Source organism: Lipotes vexillifer, unplaced genomic scaffold (assembly GCF_000442215.2).
Source record: "Lipotes vexillifer unplaced genomic scaffold, Lipotes_vexillifer_v1.1 scaffold1272, whole genome shotgun sequence".
NCBI classification, from domain to species: Eukaryota; Metazoa; Chordata; class Mammalia; order Artiodactyla; family Lipotidae; genus Lipotes; species Lipotes vexillifer.
The window spans coordinates 1318446-1336177 of NW_006779909.1; the positions used below are offsets into that span (position 1 = coordinate 1318446).

Here is a 17732-nt window from a genome sequence, read left to right on the forward strand (position 1 = left end):
ACATTCTCTCCTCCTGCTTTCCTGTTAGGGAAGCATTATTGATTCTTTAGTTTAAAAGTAATTCTTTGTGCGTGGTTCTCTTTCCCAGGTACTAGTGACTATTTACTGGCTGGGCAAAGCAGCAAATAGCTGTGCATCTTACAGTGGGACAACGCTAAACCTGAAGGAGTTTGAAGGCTTGCTGGCTCAGATGAGGAAGGTAACTTGACTTTGCTTATTCATCCCATGATGTTCAGACAAGGTGGGAAAGCAACAAACACGTTTGCTTGTTTTTAAGATCTTTACAGTTGCATGTGGTAAAATTGCACAGGCCAAATATGTCATGCACTCAAGGAAATGACCGCTTGTCTTACCAATGACATCTTTGCCTCGTACACCCACGCCTACCTGAACTTTTATCCCCTTCTGAGAATGGGAGATCTGAGCTTTATCCAATTTTAATTCCAAAAGAGAAAGTTTCAGTCTGTCAGTATATGACTTTAGATGCCAAAGAGCTCAGTGCTTATTTTCTTGGGGGAATAATGCCTGAATTAAACAATACAGCATTATACAAAAATGAAGACTTGCTCTGCACTTTCATCCTAAAGGTTATTTTGCTTACCCATCAGGGCCTTGGTGTGGGTGAAGTAACATTAGCCAAGTTCTTGCCTGGGTACCCACTCCAGATGGGCTCTGAAAAATTAGAAGCATTCTCTTCAAAGATGCATATTTTATGACCATTGCATTTGAATGACCTGGAAATTTGGAAAACATGTTTTGTAGTAGTCAAAGCTTTATTTGTGTATTTAATTATGGGAAAGACTGACCTAAGGTAGGAATTCGTCCAAGAAACAGTGCAGTGTTTTGTGTGTGGCTGCCTATGTGTTCCTTTTTAGGATTCATCAGTGTACATTAACTCACCCAAAGTACTAGCATACAGTATTCCCCGGGAGCAGCCTCACCCAACAGGCCTTAGTGAATAGGTAAGGCTCATTTGTAATCAGTAGCATCCATGGGTTTTGGATAAGACCCATAGTGCAGCATATATAATTAAGAACTTCTCCTTCCTTTTTTCTCTAACATGCAAATTCAATGCACCAATGAGACCTCGTTGAGAGACATTTTGTAGTTTACGGATTTTCTTTTAATACTGAAAGCAAGAATTTGCTCCAGGGGCTTCCCTGGTGGCGCAGTGGTTGAGAGTCTGCCTGCCGATGCAGGGGACACGGGTTCAGGCCCTGGTCTGCGAAGATCCCTCATGCTGCGGAGCAACTGGGCCCGTGAGCCACAACTACTGAGCCTGCGCGTCTGGAGCCTGTGCTCCGCAAACAAGAGAGGCCGCGAGAGTGAGAGGCCCGCGCACCGCGATGAAGAGTGGCCCCCGCTCGCCGCAACTAGAGAAAGCCCTCGCACAGAAACGAAGACCCAACACAGCCCAAAATAAAAAGAATTAAAAAAAAAAAAAAGAATTTGCTCCAGCTTTCTAATGATTTATTATTTTTTCCTTAAAGCTAATAGTTCTAATAATTCTTTGCATTTGGCTAGAACCAGGCCAGCTCATAAATGTATAAATGGACAAAGCTTTCATATTAGTCATAATGCATATAAACAAAGTCCTTGAAGCTAAATTCCTTGAAAAATAAAATAAACACACCACTCAAACACAACACATTGTTTCTTAGTCTTAACTCTTATTTGTCCTCTAATCTTTCATCTCTCTCAATAAAGGATACTTAGGGAAAATACAAAGGTAAGTTTCAGTATGGATTTGTGAAATCTAAATGTTTGTTGGTCTTATGTTAAATTTGGACTTGGATAATGATAGATGGATTATCTGTTTTAAACTATTTAAAAGCTCTGCCTCATAGTTTCCCTGCTGATTTCTCTTGGAATCTGATTTCTTCTCATTATTGATGTTTCTTATCACTAGTCCAGCTTCTCTATAATCTGAGCAGCTATTGGTCTCTGCAGCTCTCCTAACTTCCCTTTCTAGTGAGACAGTTGGTTACTAACAACTGCCTTGAAATGACCTGTTGTTGTGAACAGCTGTTACTTTTTTTTAGTGAATATAGCTGACATCACAGGACATGAGGGAGTAGTTAGTATCACTGGCCAAAGCGTGACTTAACTAAAAATGGCCAGCTGTGGTGCTCCCACGTCTCTCTATAAAGAGAGTAATTGACCTGAATTTCACAGGTCTATCCAATGCCTGAAAATATTAGATTTATCTAAAGTGTATACTATCTCATTTTATCAATTAAGATTGAGTTTAACTGGGAAATGCAGACAACTCTGCCAGTGGCTTAAATAAGATAGAGTTTTATATCAAACTCACATAAGGTATGGACATGAGCAGTCCAGGGCTAGTGTGAGGGTCCCGTGACCATCAAGGGCTCAGGCTCCTTCTGTCTTTTTACTCTGCTGTCCTCAACTCACGGCCACTCACCTGCTGGTCCAAGATGGCTGCACAGGCTTTAGCCTTCAAGTCCACCTTTGAGCCAGGAGAAAGGAGGGCTTAGGAGAAGAAAGGCCTATGCCTTCCTTTAAACACACTTCTGGGAAGTCATGCACTACACTTCTGCTCACATCCTATTGACTTGAGCTTGGTCACGTATCCATACCTAGCTGCAAGGAAAGACTTGGGAAGAGTAGATTTTATTTCATTTAAAAACTGTGTGTATTTTCACTGGAGAAGAAATGGAAAACAGATATTGAGAGACAACTGGAATCTCTTCTGCACATATACAGGCTGAAATAAATTTGAAATTTGAATTTAAAAGCTTTTCTTTCACAAAGGAGGCTAGCCCGAAATTTTTTTATATTCATTTTTTTCTAGTGGGAGAAATGTGCATAAAAATGATTAACTGTGGTACAACTTGTTAAGTTCTGTAGTGCAAGGAACACATGTAGAGCCCTTAACATAAGCATCGGACACACAGTAGATGTTCGTAGTAGGTTGCTATTGCTATAGACAAAAAAGGTCTCTGAAAGCATCATGACAATGGCCTTTCACTGGGCCTGGATACGTCAGAGAAAGTCTCCCAAAGGAGGGGACACTTAAGCTGAACCAAGGGGAATTACTACGAGAATAGTGAGATTAAAGGGAGCACCGTAGGGACGAGGGTGGCCCTAGAGATCTCAGGACCTGCAACTAGAAAGTCAACATTCTAGGTTCTTTCTCTCTCCTTCTGTCTCTCTTCTATTCCGGTCTCTTCTTGAATTCATCCTCTCCCCCAGTAGGCAAACACCCTCTCATAGCAGAGACCATGGCCAACAGCATCCCCAGGATTATCTGCTCGTAGCTTCTTGCCCAGAAGGCAAGGAATCCTTCTCCCTGGGCCCAGCTTGAAAATTCCTAGGGTGTACTCTGGTCCAGTGTGAGTCCTATCCCTGAGCCAGTCAGTGTGACCAGGGACAGGGGATACCATGATTGGCCCAAGCCAGTACTGTCTCAGAGGGTGCTATCAGAACAAGGGGATAAAGAGGGGGGAGCTTGATGGGCAAACAAGTACAAGACCTTGGCCTAGAGCAGCAGCCATCATCAACTTCTCTTCCCTTAACCTGCTTTATTTTTTCGTGATACTTACCATTCAACTTTGTATTCAAATTTGTATTTGTATATTTTTCTGTTTGTTTTTTGCCTTCCCTGCTGGAGCATAAGGCCCATGAGGACAGGGAATTTATCGAATTTGCATAACATTGTGTCCCCAGCACTGAAGACAGTGCTTGGCACATAGACGATGTTCAGTCAGTATCTGTGGAATGAATTGCTTCACCAACCAGAGTATGGTGGGTGGAGATGGCTCATCAGGCTGGAAAAGTAGAACCTAACACACTGCAGAATAGGATTTAGCCACCTTATAAATCACAAAGGAAGCAGAAAATGGTGAGTGGTAAAACAGAGGCATCTGGAGTTTCTCAGATACCAAAAGTCAGTCACCAACTGTATCTGGTTCTCATTCTCTCTGACAAAGGAGGATAAGAAGAGGACAGATGAGTAAAATAATCCAAAAATATTGTGGAAGCTGGTAATTCACACCCCATTCGTTAACACACTTTTACTAGAACAACCAGCAATTAGCACAATGGACAGATTTGAGTCTTATCCCCTTTCCCTGGAGTGCTCTCTGTAGAAGACAGGATGCCACTACTGGGCATCTAGATGGAAAGCGTAGACGACGTAACAGACCCCGAGTACAGAGCACTTAGACTGTGCTAGCCTTTGTGTTGGTTTATATCTTCTAACCCCACTCCCAAAGCTTGCCTTTGGGTGACTCGATGGAGTCCAATAAAATTGTTCATCCCGCGGATGTCCAAATCTTTATTTCTGGCTAAAGAGCCAGCTTCTTGCTTCACCCTGGGGTTTCTAAGGGACCAGCTTGGCCAAGGATGGCCACAGGTGGCCTGGTTTTCACTTGTCAAACTGACCCTGCCGTTCAGCTTCCAGCTCTCACTTGACCCAAGGTTTAATTCTTGGCTTTCTACAAAGTCATGAACAGAACGGCCTTTTTGTTTTTCTTTCCCATAACTGGCTGTAAGAAAGCAGCTGGAGCTCCAAGAAGCATGTCAACTTTCTCTTTTTCCTTTCTGTTCTCCTGTGGTCTGTCGGGTAGGGTGGGGGAGACATTTGGGTGTTGGGGGAAACTTGTCTGATATTATTTTCTTGAAAATCCAGTTTTGTAATTCTGTGCCAAGCAGCTTGTAAAATTGTGTCATTTCTAGATGTTACCAGTGGCTCAACTTCCTGAGTGTCTGCCCTCCCTGATGGGAAATTGGGCCCAAGGCATCTAGTTATGGGATATAAATGGAGAAGGAGATAGAAGAGTATCAGTGTGTATATAAGATTATGTCCTTAACTGCATTTATAAATTTTCTATGATTTATATATTGACGTTTACCTGCCAGGTGAATGCATAGTAGTGATTATAACACAGCTAACATTTTTCGAGCACTTATGCGTCAGGTGTTTTTCTGAATGCTTTCCATATAGTAATACATTTAACCTTCCCAGCAATACTATGAGATAAATATTACTAGCTCTATTTTACAGATGAGAAAATTGAAATTGGGCAAGGTAAAATAACTTGCCCAAGGTCAGACAGCTGACAAAGGGTGGAGCCAGGATTTAAACTGTCAGCTGAGCTTCCAAGACCATGCTTTTAACCTACTCTAAACTGTCCCTCTTTTGCAGCACGTATAGGTTGGTGATCTAGGCATAAACAGTGTTTAGCAAAGGGACATTATCCAGGTTAGTGTCATCCACTGAGTAAGCAGGCGGTAAGTGTCCAGCCGCTGGGAGAGGTGATGCTGTTGTTGACAGCTGTAACTATACCAAAGTTCATCAAATGTCAGCTTTTACCGTTTGGTAGTTGAAGACAGAGTCTTGTGTTAGAATCACAGCTTTGCTGATTACTGTGTGACCTGAGTCAGTTTACTCAACCTCTCTGATTCTTTTCTCCTCTATAAAATAGGGACAATGCTGACCCCATCACTGGGGAGCAGGTTGTGAGGGTTAAAGAATAGAGCATAGAGAAAGCATCAAGCATAGCCCCAAACACATAGTAAGTGTTCAGTAACATTAGCCATTTAGCCTATTCTCAGTGGATAAATAATCCAAGATAATTACTTGCATTTCCAAAGAAATTAAATGCAAAACCATATCCAATTTAGATGTATACTTTTCAGTTAGTCATGAATTCCTTTTCCTGCTAGTCAGGCCTGGCTTTTGTACAAGTCCTGGTTAATTTTGACCTACGAGTAAACTAAAATACCTTAATTTCCATAACTGGGATTTCTGCCTTCCTCGGGAGAGTCATGTCATCTGTACTCACCCAGGCTGTTTGACAACCTGTTCTTCAGGGGCACTAATCAGGTCCTCGGTGTGGCTGCAGCAGGGTACCCCCCTCAGCCCTGCCCTTCCCCTTTTTCCTACTCCTTCTCCTGATGCAAGACCACTGTGCGTGCCTTGTGAATTACAGCCGCTCTGTCCCCCCAAAGGGCCCCCTGCCGGGGAGTGTGTCAGAGGATCTGGTTGTAATTGATAGAAGCAGCTGGCAAAGGCACTTCCTAAAAGGCTTTGGCTCCGGCAAGCATATTAGTCAGTGTAGACAGTTTCCAAAATTGCTACCACGGAGAATTTTTTTTTTTTTTTCTTTTCTATGGGGAATGGGGAGGGGACCTGCCTGAGAATCCCAGGAAATCTGCAGTGGGACCTTCCAGTCTTTGCCGATGTCATTCACAGCGCTGATTTTAAGCAACAGTCTGGGAGAGATTAAATTGAGGTTTATCTTTGAGTGACCGGAGTTATTTCTGTTTTCGTCAGCTTGGACTCTTGTAATTAATGCTAAGACACTGGCGGGAACAAGGCTTTTATTATAATTCGAGGGTGAGGATGGCTTTGACTGACCTTTCTTCTGCTGGAGTTTCAGTGTTTTAGTATGTGCTGCTTGCGCTGGAAAGAATTTATAATCACAGGCTGTCAAAGACAGCCATTGTTCTCACTGCTCTGAACATGTGGGTCAGCCACAAGTGCTTTCAGCTCCCCCAGTGCCAAGAGCTGGCCGAGCGCGAGAGCATGCCTGGATTCTTCCGAGGCATCAGGAAAATCATTTCACATATTTTTCACTGCTTTTTTTTTTTTTTTTTTTTTTAATTTTTTGCCCCAGAAAGACAGCTCCCTTTCAGAGCAGGAATTTCCCTTCAAGGTAGCAGAAGATGGAAGCGTGCTGCTCCAGGATTTTACGGAACTGATTGTGCTGCAAAAACAAATGCTGTGTGCATTAGCCAGACAGCATAAACAGAAGCAGTTGTGCAGCTAAACTAGGGGCTGGGTCCCAGAACAGACATGCAGTTATGGATCCTGAAAGATGGGTCAAGGTTAAGGTTTTAGTTTCTCATTTTTGTTTTTATCTGTCATTATATTCTTGTGAATCCAAACGTGATGATCTTTTATTCTCAGTTCCTTGGACTTTTTTTTTCCCAACGTTGTGGAGTACGAGATGCTTGGGGATTTTTTTTTTTTTTTTTTAATATGTGTGATCTTCTGATTGAAAAAGTTGCAGCAGGGAAGGCTTAATGAAGTGTTGTGTAGATGATAATCAATTTGATAACTGGTTGCCGTAGCCTTTCCAGATTGATTCTATATGCAGGATGTTTTGGAGACCGTTGGAGACTGATTTTCCTGATATTGTAACCTCTATGTCTGTTGCTGTGATGTCTGTAATCCTTTCCTTTTCTTCTTGAACAGGAGACTGATGACGTTGAGAGCCCTAAACGTAGTATTCGAGACAGTGGCTACATCGACTGCTGGGACTCTGAGCGCAGCGACTCCCTCTCTCCCCCTCGACACGGCAGAGATGATTCCTTCGATAGCCTGGATTCCTTTGGCTCCCGTTCCCGGCAGACACCTTCGCCAGATGTAGTCCTCAGGGGAAGCAGTGATGGTAGGTTGGAGCCTTAATAAACTGCACATCTTAGAATCAAACATTAACAAGGGCCGCCTTGTCACCGGCCGAGAGATTGGCCCTAGAAAGGTAGACTCCATATCCACCTTGCTGGAATCTGGTAACTCTAAACTGGTAGGGAAAAAAATCTCTTAATGTTTTTCGTGGTCCTTAGAATTTTGGTTGGCTTTGCCAGCAGCTGGTTTGAACACTGCCTCAATGAGCGTATCTTCTGTTGGAAAATGTGTTACATCACTCCTCCCTGGGTCTCAGTAAACCAAGACACTGTGCAGACCATTAGCTCATAAAGTGTGCCGAAGGTTTATATGCTCCAGGTACGAGGAAGGGAAATGTTTGAGTGAGTACCACACTGTGTAAGTGAAAATAGATCAACTTCCAGCAAACTGGAAACACACTGCACAACACTTAGGAAAGCTCTGAAGCTTGGGATTGTGAAACCGTAATTGGCACAGTTTGGGCAATGCTTTTGATACCTGACCATTGACTAGAGCGATGCAGGTGGCCATTAATGTATAGAACACAACCCAGACTGCCTGCTTCTTCTGAGGCTGGGTTTGATTTAAATCCCATGCATTTTATGTCACCTGAAAGGAATGATCATTTTTCTTTACAAAAATGTATGGTCATGCAACCTGATGTAAATTTAACACATATTTTCCAAGAGCTGTTTACCTTACTTATCTTGCACCTTTGTGCTTTTAGGAAGGGAAGATAGATTGGCTCTGCATGTATAAACTTGCCGAAAGACACTTAGGCTGGTGGGGAATTTTTTTTATTTGTGTCTATTTCTTTTTCATGTATTGCTTGACTGAAGCTAATGTTTCTAGAGACTTTAAGTCTTCTCTCTGAGATGAACATTATCTTTTATAGCTAAAAGATCCCTTTCAGCTATAAAATTCTATGTTACCAAAATACTTGGGTATTTAACATGCCCAGGTCCTGAGTTCGTTACTCGACCCCTGGTATCTCATTTAACCCTCAGCACATATTACAAGATGCTCAGTATCTGACTTAGTCCTCTCATGGGGCTGTGAAACATTCCTTAGTCCTATTTTACAGATGAATCTTAGAGAGGTTAAGTAATCATCCTAACATTGTCTTTTTTTTTTTTTTTAAGTAATTTTTATTTATTTATTTATTTTGGCTGCGTTGGGTCTTCTTTGCTGTGTGCAGGCTTTCTCTAGTTGCAGCGAGCAGGCTTCTCATGGCTGTGGCTTCTCTTGTTGTGGAGCACGGGCTCTAGGTGCATGGGCTTTAGTAGTTGTGTCACACGGGCTCAGTAGTTGTGGCGCATGGGCTTAGTTGCTCCACGGCATGTGGGATCTTCCCGGGCCAGGGCTCGAACCTGTGTCCCCTGCATTGGCAGGTGGCTTCTTAACCACTGCTCCACCAGGGAAGTCCCCTAACATTGTTTTTAAGTGCCCTAAGTCACTGTAAGTAGTGTAACGATGTTAGCCTCAAGAAGCGTGAGTCCAAAACTTATACCCTAAAGCTTAATTTACCCACACTTCTTTCTGTTTGCCTAATAGATTTTTCAAATTCTAGCATGACTGAACGAACGCTTTTGTTTAGTACTTAAACTTTCCAACAAATAGATTAGCCTCAGGGCCACATCGTATGTGACTCCTAAAGAATTCCATGGTGCATTGTGAACTGCTTGAAAAACATTTCTAAAAATTTACATGACATCTTAAGTCCCACCCACAGTATTAGAAGTTACAATACCAACTGCATGATCTAATTGAGCTTTAACATAACTGAAAGGGAGATTTACTTTTGTGAAACATATTTTAACCAAACTGTTTCATCCATATTATTTTGATTGTTTTAAAAAATTATTACTGTCTCATCCTAGTTCTTAATAACTGGTAATGCAGATCCTTTACTTATTCTGTCACCAGCTTCGAGGGGTTCAGAGTTTATAATGAGCCACATCTTGAAGGGATTTGAGATGGTAATTACTAATATTGTACTAACATGTGCTGAGGCACAATTTCGTTTGCAGCAGTTAAGATTGATAAGCCAGAGTCTTTTCATAAAAGTTTTTGCCATGTAAAGAAAAACATGAAATTGAGCTTCACAAAACACCATCCATGAAAGAGCGTCTTAACACACAGATTTCACCAATCAGCCTGATAACCTTCAGGCTTATGTTCTTTTTTTTTTTTTTTTTAACATCTTTATTGGGGTATAATTGCTTTACAGTGGTGTGTTAGTTTCTGCTTTATAACAGAGTGAGTCAGTTATACATATATATATGTTCCCATATCTCTTCCCTCTTTGTCTCCCTCCCTCCCACCCTCCCTATCCCACCCCTCCAGACAGCCACAAAGAACCGAGCCGGTTTCCCTGTGCCATGCGGCTGCTTCCCACTGGCTATCTACCTTACGTTTGTTAGTATATATATGTCCATGTCTCTCTCTCGCCCTAACACACCTCACCCTTCCCCCTCCCCATATCCTCAAGTCTGTTCTCCAGTAGGTCTCTGTCTTTATTCCTGTTTTACCCCTAGGTTCTTCATAACATTTTTTTTTTCTTAAATTCCATATATATGTGTTAGCATACGGTATTTGTCCTTCTCTTTCTGACTTACTTCACTCTGTATGACAGACTCTAGATCTATCCACCTCATTACAAATAGCTCAATTTCGTTTCTTTTTATGGCTGAGTAATATTCCATTGTATATATGTGCCACATCTTCTTTATCCATTCATCCGACGACGGGCACTTAGGTTGTTTCCATCTCCGGGCTATTGTAAATAGAGCTGCAATGAACATTTTGGTACATGACTCTTTCTGAATTCTGGTTTCCTCAGGGTATATACCTAGTAGTGGGATTGCTGGGTCATATGGTAGTTCTATTTGTAGTTTTTTAAGGAACCTCCATACTGTTCTCCATAGTGGCTGAACCAATTCACATTCCCACCAGCAGTGCAAGAGTGTTCCCTTTTCTCCACACCCTCTCCAGCATTTATTGTTTCTAGATTTTTTGATGATGGCCATTCTGACTGGTGTGAGATGATATCTCATTGTAGTTTTGATTTGCATTTCTCTAATGATTAATGATGTTGAGCATTCTTTCATGTGTTTGTTGGCAGTCTGTATATCTTCTTTGGAGAAATGTCTATTTAGGTCTTCTGCCCATTTTTGGATTGGGTTGTTTATTTTTTTGTTATTGAGCTGCATGAGCTGCCTGTAAATTTTAGAGATTAATCCTTTGTCAGTTGATTCATTTGCAAATATTTTCTCCCATTCTGAGGGCTGTCTTTTGGTCTTGTTTATGGTTTCCTTTGCTGTGCAAAAGCTTTGAAGTTTCATTAGGTCCCATTTGTTTATTTTTGTTTTTATCTCCATTACTCTAGGAGATGGGTCAAGAAGGATCTTGCTGTGATTTATGTCATAGAGTGTTCTGCCTATGTTTTCCTCTAAGAGTTTGATAGTTTCTGGCCTTACATTTAGGTCTTTAATCCATTTTGAGCTTATTTTTGTGTATGGTGTTAGGGAGTGATCTAATCTCATACTTTTACATGTACCTGTCCAGTTTTCCCAGCACCACTTATTGAAGGGGCTGTCCTTTCTCCACTGTATATTCCTGCCACCTTTATCAAAGATAAGGTGACCATATGTGCATGGGTTTATCTCTGGGCTTTCTATCCTATTCCATTGATCTATCTTTCTGTTTTTGTGCCAGTACCATACTGTCTTGATTACTGTAGCTTTGTAGTATAGTCTGAAGTCAGGCAGCCTGATTCCTCCAGCTCCATTTTTTGTTCTCAAGATTGCTTTGGCTATTCGGGGTCTTTTGTGTTTCCATACAAATTGTGAAATTTTTTGTTCTAGTTCTGTGAAAAATGCCAGTGGTAGTTTGATAGGGATTGCATTGAATCTATAGATTGCTTTGGGGAGTAGAGTCATTTTCACAATGTTGATTCTTCCAATCCAAGAACATGGTATATCTCTCCATCTGTTTGTATCATCTTTAATTTCTTTCATCAGTGTCTTATAATTTTCTGCATACAGGTCTTTTGTCTCCTTAGGTAGGTTTATTCCTAGATATTTTATTCTTTTTGTTGCAATGGTAAATGGGAGTGTTTTCTTGATTTCACTTTCAGATTTTTCATCGTTAGTATATAGGAATGCCAGAGATTTCTGTGCATTAATTTTGTATCCTGCTACTTTACCAAATTCATTGATTAGCTCTAGTAGTTTTCTGGTAGCATCTTTAGGATTCTCTATGTATAGTATCATGTCATCTGCAAACAGTGACAGCTTTACTTCTTCTTTTCCGATTTGGATTCCTTTTATTTCCTTTTCTTCTCTGATTGCTGTGGCTAAAACTTCCAAAACTATGTTGAATAAGAGTGGTGAGAGTGGGCAACCTTGTCTTGTTCCTGACCTTAGTGGAAATGCTTTCAGTTTTTCGCCATTGAGGATGATGTTGGCTGTGGGCTTGTCATATACGGCCTTTATTATATTGAGGAAAGTTCCCTCTACACCTACTTTCTGCAGGGTTTTTATCATAAATGGGTGTTGAATTTTGTCAAAAGCTTTCTCTGCATCTATTGAGATGATCATATGGTTTTTCTCCTTCAATTTGTTAATATGGTTAATCACATTGATAGATTTGCGTATATTGAAGAATCCTTGCATTCCTGGAATAAACCCCACTTGATCATGGTGTATGATCCTTTTAATGTGCTGTTGGATTCTGTTTGCTAGTATTTTGTTGAGGATTTTTGCATCTATGTTCATCAGTGATATTGGCCTGTAGTTTTCTTTCTTTGTGACATCCTTGTCTGGTTTTGGTATCAAGGTGATGGTGGCCTCGTAGAATGAGTTTGGGAGTGTTCCTCCCTCTGCTATATTTTGGAAGAGTTTGAGAAGAATAGGTGTTAGCTCTTCTCTAAATGTTTGATAGAATTCGCCTGTGAAGCCATCTGGTCCTGGGCTTTTGTTTGTTGGAAGATTTTTAATCACAGTTTCAATTTCAGTGTTTGTGATTGGTCTGTTCATATTTTCTATTTCTTCCTGATTCAGTCTTGGCAGTTTGTGCATTTCTAAGAATTTGTCCATTTCTTCCAGATTGTCCATTTTATTGGCATAGAGTTGCTTGTAGTAATCCCTCATGATTTTTTTTATTTCTGCAGTGTCAGTTGTTACTTCTCCTTTTTCATTTCTGATTCTATTGATTTGAGTCTTCTCCCTTTTTTTCTTGATGAGTCTGGCTAATGGTTTATCTATTTTGTTTATCTTCTCAAAGAACCAGCTTTTAGTTTTATTGATCTTTGCTATTGTTTCCTTCATTTCTTTTTCATTTATTTCTGATCTGATTTTTATGATTTCTTTCCTTCTGCTAACTCTGGGGTTTTTTTGTTCTTCTTTCTCTAATTGCTTGAGGTGCAAGGTTAGGTTGTTTATTCGAGATGTTTCCTGCTTCTTAAGGTGGGCTTGTATTGCTATAAACTTCCCTCTTAGAACTGCTTTTGCTGCATCCCATAGGTTTTGGGTCGTTGTATCTCCATTGTCATTTGTTTCTAGGTATTTTTTAATTTCCTCTTTGATTTCTTCAGTGATCACTTCGTTATTAAGTAGTGTATTGTTTAGCCTCCATGTGTTTGTATTTTTTACAGCTCTTTTCCTATAATTGATATCTAGTCTCATGGCGTTGTGGTCGGAAAAGATACTTGATACAATTTCAATTTTCTTAAATTTACCAAGGCTTGATTTGTGACCCAAGATATGATCTATCCTGGAGAATGTTCCATGAGCACTTGAGAAAAATGTGTATTCTGTTGTTTTTGGATGGAGTGTCCTATAAATATCAATTAAGTCCATCCTGTTTAATGTATCATTTAAAGCTTGTGTTTCCTTATTTATTTTCATTTTGGATGATCTGTCCATTGGTGAAAGTGGGGTGTTGAAGTCCCCTACTATGAATGTGTTACTGTCGATTTCCCCTTTTATGGCTGCTAGTTTTTGCCTTATGTATTGAGGTGCTCCTATGTTGGGTGCATAAATATTTACAATTGTTATATCTTCTTCTTGGATCGATCCCTTAATCATTAGGTAGTGTCCTTCTTTGTCTCTTCTGATAGTCCTTATTTTAAAGTCTATTTTGTCTGATATGAGAATTGCTACTCCAGCTTCAGGCTTATGGTCTTGTAAACTAATCAAGACCTAATGAGGTTTTAAAGAAAAACAACGCATTTTTGTCTGCCTTAAAAAAATGTGGTATAATTTTATCCAAATAGATGTTGTATTTCATTAGAGCTTATGGTATATTTTTTAAGGCTTATGGTCTTGTAAACTAATCAAGACCTAATGAGGTTTTAAAGAAAAACAACGCATTTTTGTCTGCCTTAAAAAAATGTGGTATAATTTTATCCAAATAGATGTTGTATTTCATTAGAGCTTATGGTATATTTTTTAAGTGATGATAATCAAGAAGATTGCTGGTCCTAATAAACTCTTCCAAATTTAGAAGAACATTTTAATTCTTGAAAACTTATTTCCTAGGACTCACAATCAATTAGGGAAAGTCTTACCATGAAATTCTCCAACAACATATTGGCTCAATAGAGAGAGTTTTCATTTTATTATTACTGAGGTCCACTGACCCATTCAGTAGGGATGATCAAGAGCCACACTCGTAAGACGTGCCATGATTCCATGGGTTGGACACGAGAGCCACCTGGTGAGGAGGCTATGGATCTCCAGGGTCAATTCAGCCAATCTGGCTTGCTAAATAGGTGCCCAGCTCCTCCCTCACCCTCACTGGCATGCCTTCTGAGGCCACTAATAAGCTTCCCTGAACAGGAAATACAAAACCTTCCACTCAGGTACTTTTAAAATTAAGAACATATTTTATAAACATAATGCATATTGTTAAATAAATATTCTTATCTTTTATAGAAAAGACGAGTTAAGGGAGAGAAATAAGGAATGAGAGAAATTAGAGTGTTAGAGGAGATGAAAAAGCAATGGGTTGGCGGTGTGGGCGGTAAAGGTACATAAAAAAAGATAGACCCCTAGTTGCTGGAAGGGAGAGAAATGTAGCCCAGGCGTAAAGGAAGGATCAGACTTTGATAAAAGGATGTCATCATCATCATGTGCAATGTTGGGCATAGATGGAGATGCCACCCTAGTACATTTTCATGTTTTCAGGGTGAAGTCAAGTCAAAATCTTTTTGGGCTTCTCTGGTGGCGCAGTGGTTGAGAGTCCGCCTGCCGATGCATGGGACGCGGGTTCGTGCCCCAGTCTGGGAAGATCCCACATGCCGCAGAGCGGCTGGCCCTGTGAGCCATGGCCGCTGAGCCTGAGCGTCTGGAGCCTGTGCTCCGCAGCGGGAGAGGCCACAACAGTGAGAGGTCTGCGTACCACAAAAAAAAAAAAAAAAAAATCTTTGGAAGTCTTGGCCTGAGATAAGAGGAGTTTTAACACTTATGGAAAGTATACCTCACCAGCCACTATCTGGGTGCTTTACATCTCTTGTAATCCTCACGACAACCTAGGAGAGCTGTATTATCACCTCCTTATTTCCAGTGAGGACACTGAGGTACAGAGGGCTTCAATTTCCCAGTCACACAGCTAGTAGATGATGGAGCTGAAATTAGACCCTGGTCTCTAGGTCCAGAAGGTTAGCTTCTTTCAACTGAGCCACTCTGCCTCAGGGCATTTGCAAATTAACTTTTCTTGAAGTGCCTTATTGAAGACATTCATCAAAGGCTAATTGGGGGAAAAAAAAAGGTTATCTGTTTATGTGTTAAACAACCTATTTTGAGACTCTCTCTCAGTATATTATGGATAATATGTTTTTAGATATTGTACCAAAATAAGTTTCATAGATTACAGGATTTTAGAACGGGGGTGGGGGGGGACCGAGACAACTGTAATCCATACTAAGCCTTCATAGTTGATTGAAGAATCATTTTCTGTCCTTCATTTATTCAGCAAAATACAGTTCTTCCCCTAGTCAGGATGCTTTAGGCAAAGGACATTTTTCCAAGAGAAGTGTGTTGCAGAGGAAGGAACTATTTATTCTCTACTTGTGCCCAAAGTTAGGAAACTGCAACAGTGCGCATCATGATGACGACATCCTTTTATCAAAGTCTGATCCTTCCTTTCCCCAGGGCTGTGCTTCTCTCCCTTCCAGCAACGAGGGGTCTTTCTTGGGCTGGAATCTGGAGAACAGAAACTGGAGTCTGGAGCTGTTACCAGCCATGGAGAAAAAGGGCTCTTTGGGTCTCTCTGGGCCTCTGTTTCCACCACTGTAAAATGGGGATAATATCAAATAGGGAAACAAATCCAAGTGCTTAGCAAGTTAAGGTAGTATTAGTGTTTGTTATAAAGCATTCGCAGGGGGCTCTAAATATTTTATTATGACACTGAGACAGATAGACTTGATAAAAGACAGGGTGAGAAGGGAGCTAAGTTATGAATCAAAAACCAACAAGTAATGAAATGGTCAAAACTTCAGAAGGGAGGCTGAAAGCAAGTGGCATGAATAATTCATAAATTGAATATTTCATCTGCAGCAATGAACAACTTGTTTATGGTCAGTGCTTTAACTTTCACCATTTTTTAAAAGCCATTAAATCATTTTATCTCCAGGGCAAGTCATTTCATTCCTATTTTTACAGAAAAAGGACAGGCCAAGTGTGTTAGAGGCAAGCCTAGGAGCCCACAGGTCATCAGGGGCAGATCCAGAACTATTATGGCATAAAGAGTAGTCAGTGTTTGTTTAGCACTTACTCGGGACCAAGTACTGTACCCAAGAGTTTTACATGTATCTGATCCTCCCAGCAGTGCTATGAAGTAGGTGATATTATTATCCTCACTTTATAGATTGGGAAATGAGGTTTGGAGTGGTGAAGTGACAAATGACAAAACTAATGAGTGTCAGAAGTCAAAATGAAGTGGATCTGACTTAACCCCCTGCACTACCCACTCTGCTAGGCTGCCACATCGCTCGACTCTTAGTTTAAGGTTCTTTTCACAGGGGTAGAGAGGTCAATTTCTATTTGCTATCAGTGGAGTTGAAGAACCTTTTCATAATGCTCTCAGTGATTAAGAGTTTTCAACCAGCATTCAAATGGTGGCTGCCTGTCACAGTAGTGTGTGTTTTCATGACAATTTCACCCTAATGGATCTTAGAAATCTGGTGAGATGAGACTCAGGAAACAAGGATACAGTATAATTATGGGGGCTATTGACCAACAAAAGACTGATGTTGGTAACATTGAATTCCTTTGTGTCGTGTAAAACACTGTTTAAGCCAAACTAATTCATTGATTCATCTGATCATTTGAGGATACCCACTGTGCCCAAAGACACTGTGATAAGTACAGTGTGAAGGATATAAAGCCCTTATTTTCAAAATACAAGGTAGAAAGCGTAATGCATCAGAAGAGAAATAGATCTTCGGCCCATAGTGTTCATAGGAAACAAAGATTGCCTCCAGCTGTGGATACCAGGAAGGGCTCCGAGGTAGAGGAATATGCACTCAAGCTGTTTCCTGGAAGGCAAACCCTTGGTATAATCCAAACTGATCATTTTTCTGAATTCCTATAGTTCTTATATGTCTGTGCTCCTTGATTAAAACTGATATTCTCCAGGTGTTTCATGAGTTGGTTAAAGGTACCTCAAAGGCAAAGGATTATAAATCCTTCGTAATTCTTATTTGTCAGAATATCTAGCGCAGTGTAAGACATGCAACAACAGGTGCTGAGTAAAAACTCCATTGGTAAATTTATGTTTCTTCTTTTGAGAGTTGAAGAATCTGAGCATGGGGTATGGTTCTATTGCAAATGTGTTGTTAATGGTAACTCTCAGATACAGCTAAGCTTTCTGCTTTTTTTTTTTTTTTAATTTGACTTTTTTTTTTCCCGATTAGAATGGAGAGCTTTTCCCAGAGTGGATTAATGTCGACTGATCCTTTAGATTTGTTAAGTGAATAATTTAAGGAAGTAATCCCCGGAAGTAAACCCACAGATGTAACCACATCCCCCATACTGCATACTCGCCATTGGGAACTTTACTGCTAACCCAGCACACTCTCTCAGCACCCATCCTCTCTTCCCAGGGAGAGGAAGCGACTCTGAATCCGACTTGCCCCATCGGAAGCTGCCGGATGTGAAAAAGGATGACATGTCTGCGAGGCGGACTTCCCACGGTGAGCCCAAATCAGCAGTGCCTTTTAACCAGTACCTCCCCAACAAAAGCAACCAGACAGCCTACGTCCCGGCACCCCTGAGAAAGAAGAAAGCAGAGCGAGAGGAATATCGGAAGA

The 17732-nt window shown here is 40.7% G+C and overlaps 1 protein-coding gene across 1 annotated transcript in view; it reads left to right on the forward strand.

Annotated features, from left to right (window-relative positions):
- LIMCH1 (LIM and calponin homology domains 1) overlaps positions 1-17732 on the forward strand; it is a 348851-nt gene that overhangs the window by 244585 nt on the left and 86534 nt on the right. Inside the window, 3 exon segments of the mRNA XM_007453042.1 lie at positions 89-199; positions 7226-7421; positions 17526-17731. Coding sequence (XP_007453104.1) covers positions 89-199; positions 7226-7421; positions 17526-17731 — 513 coding nt within the window.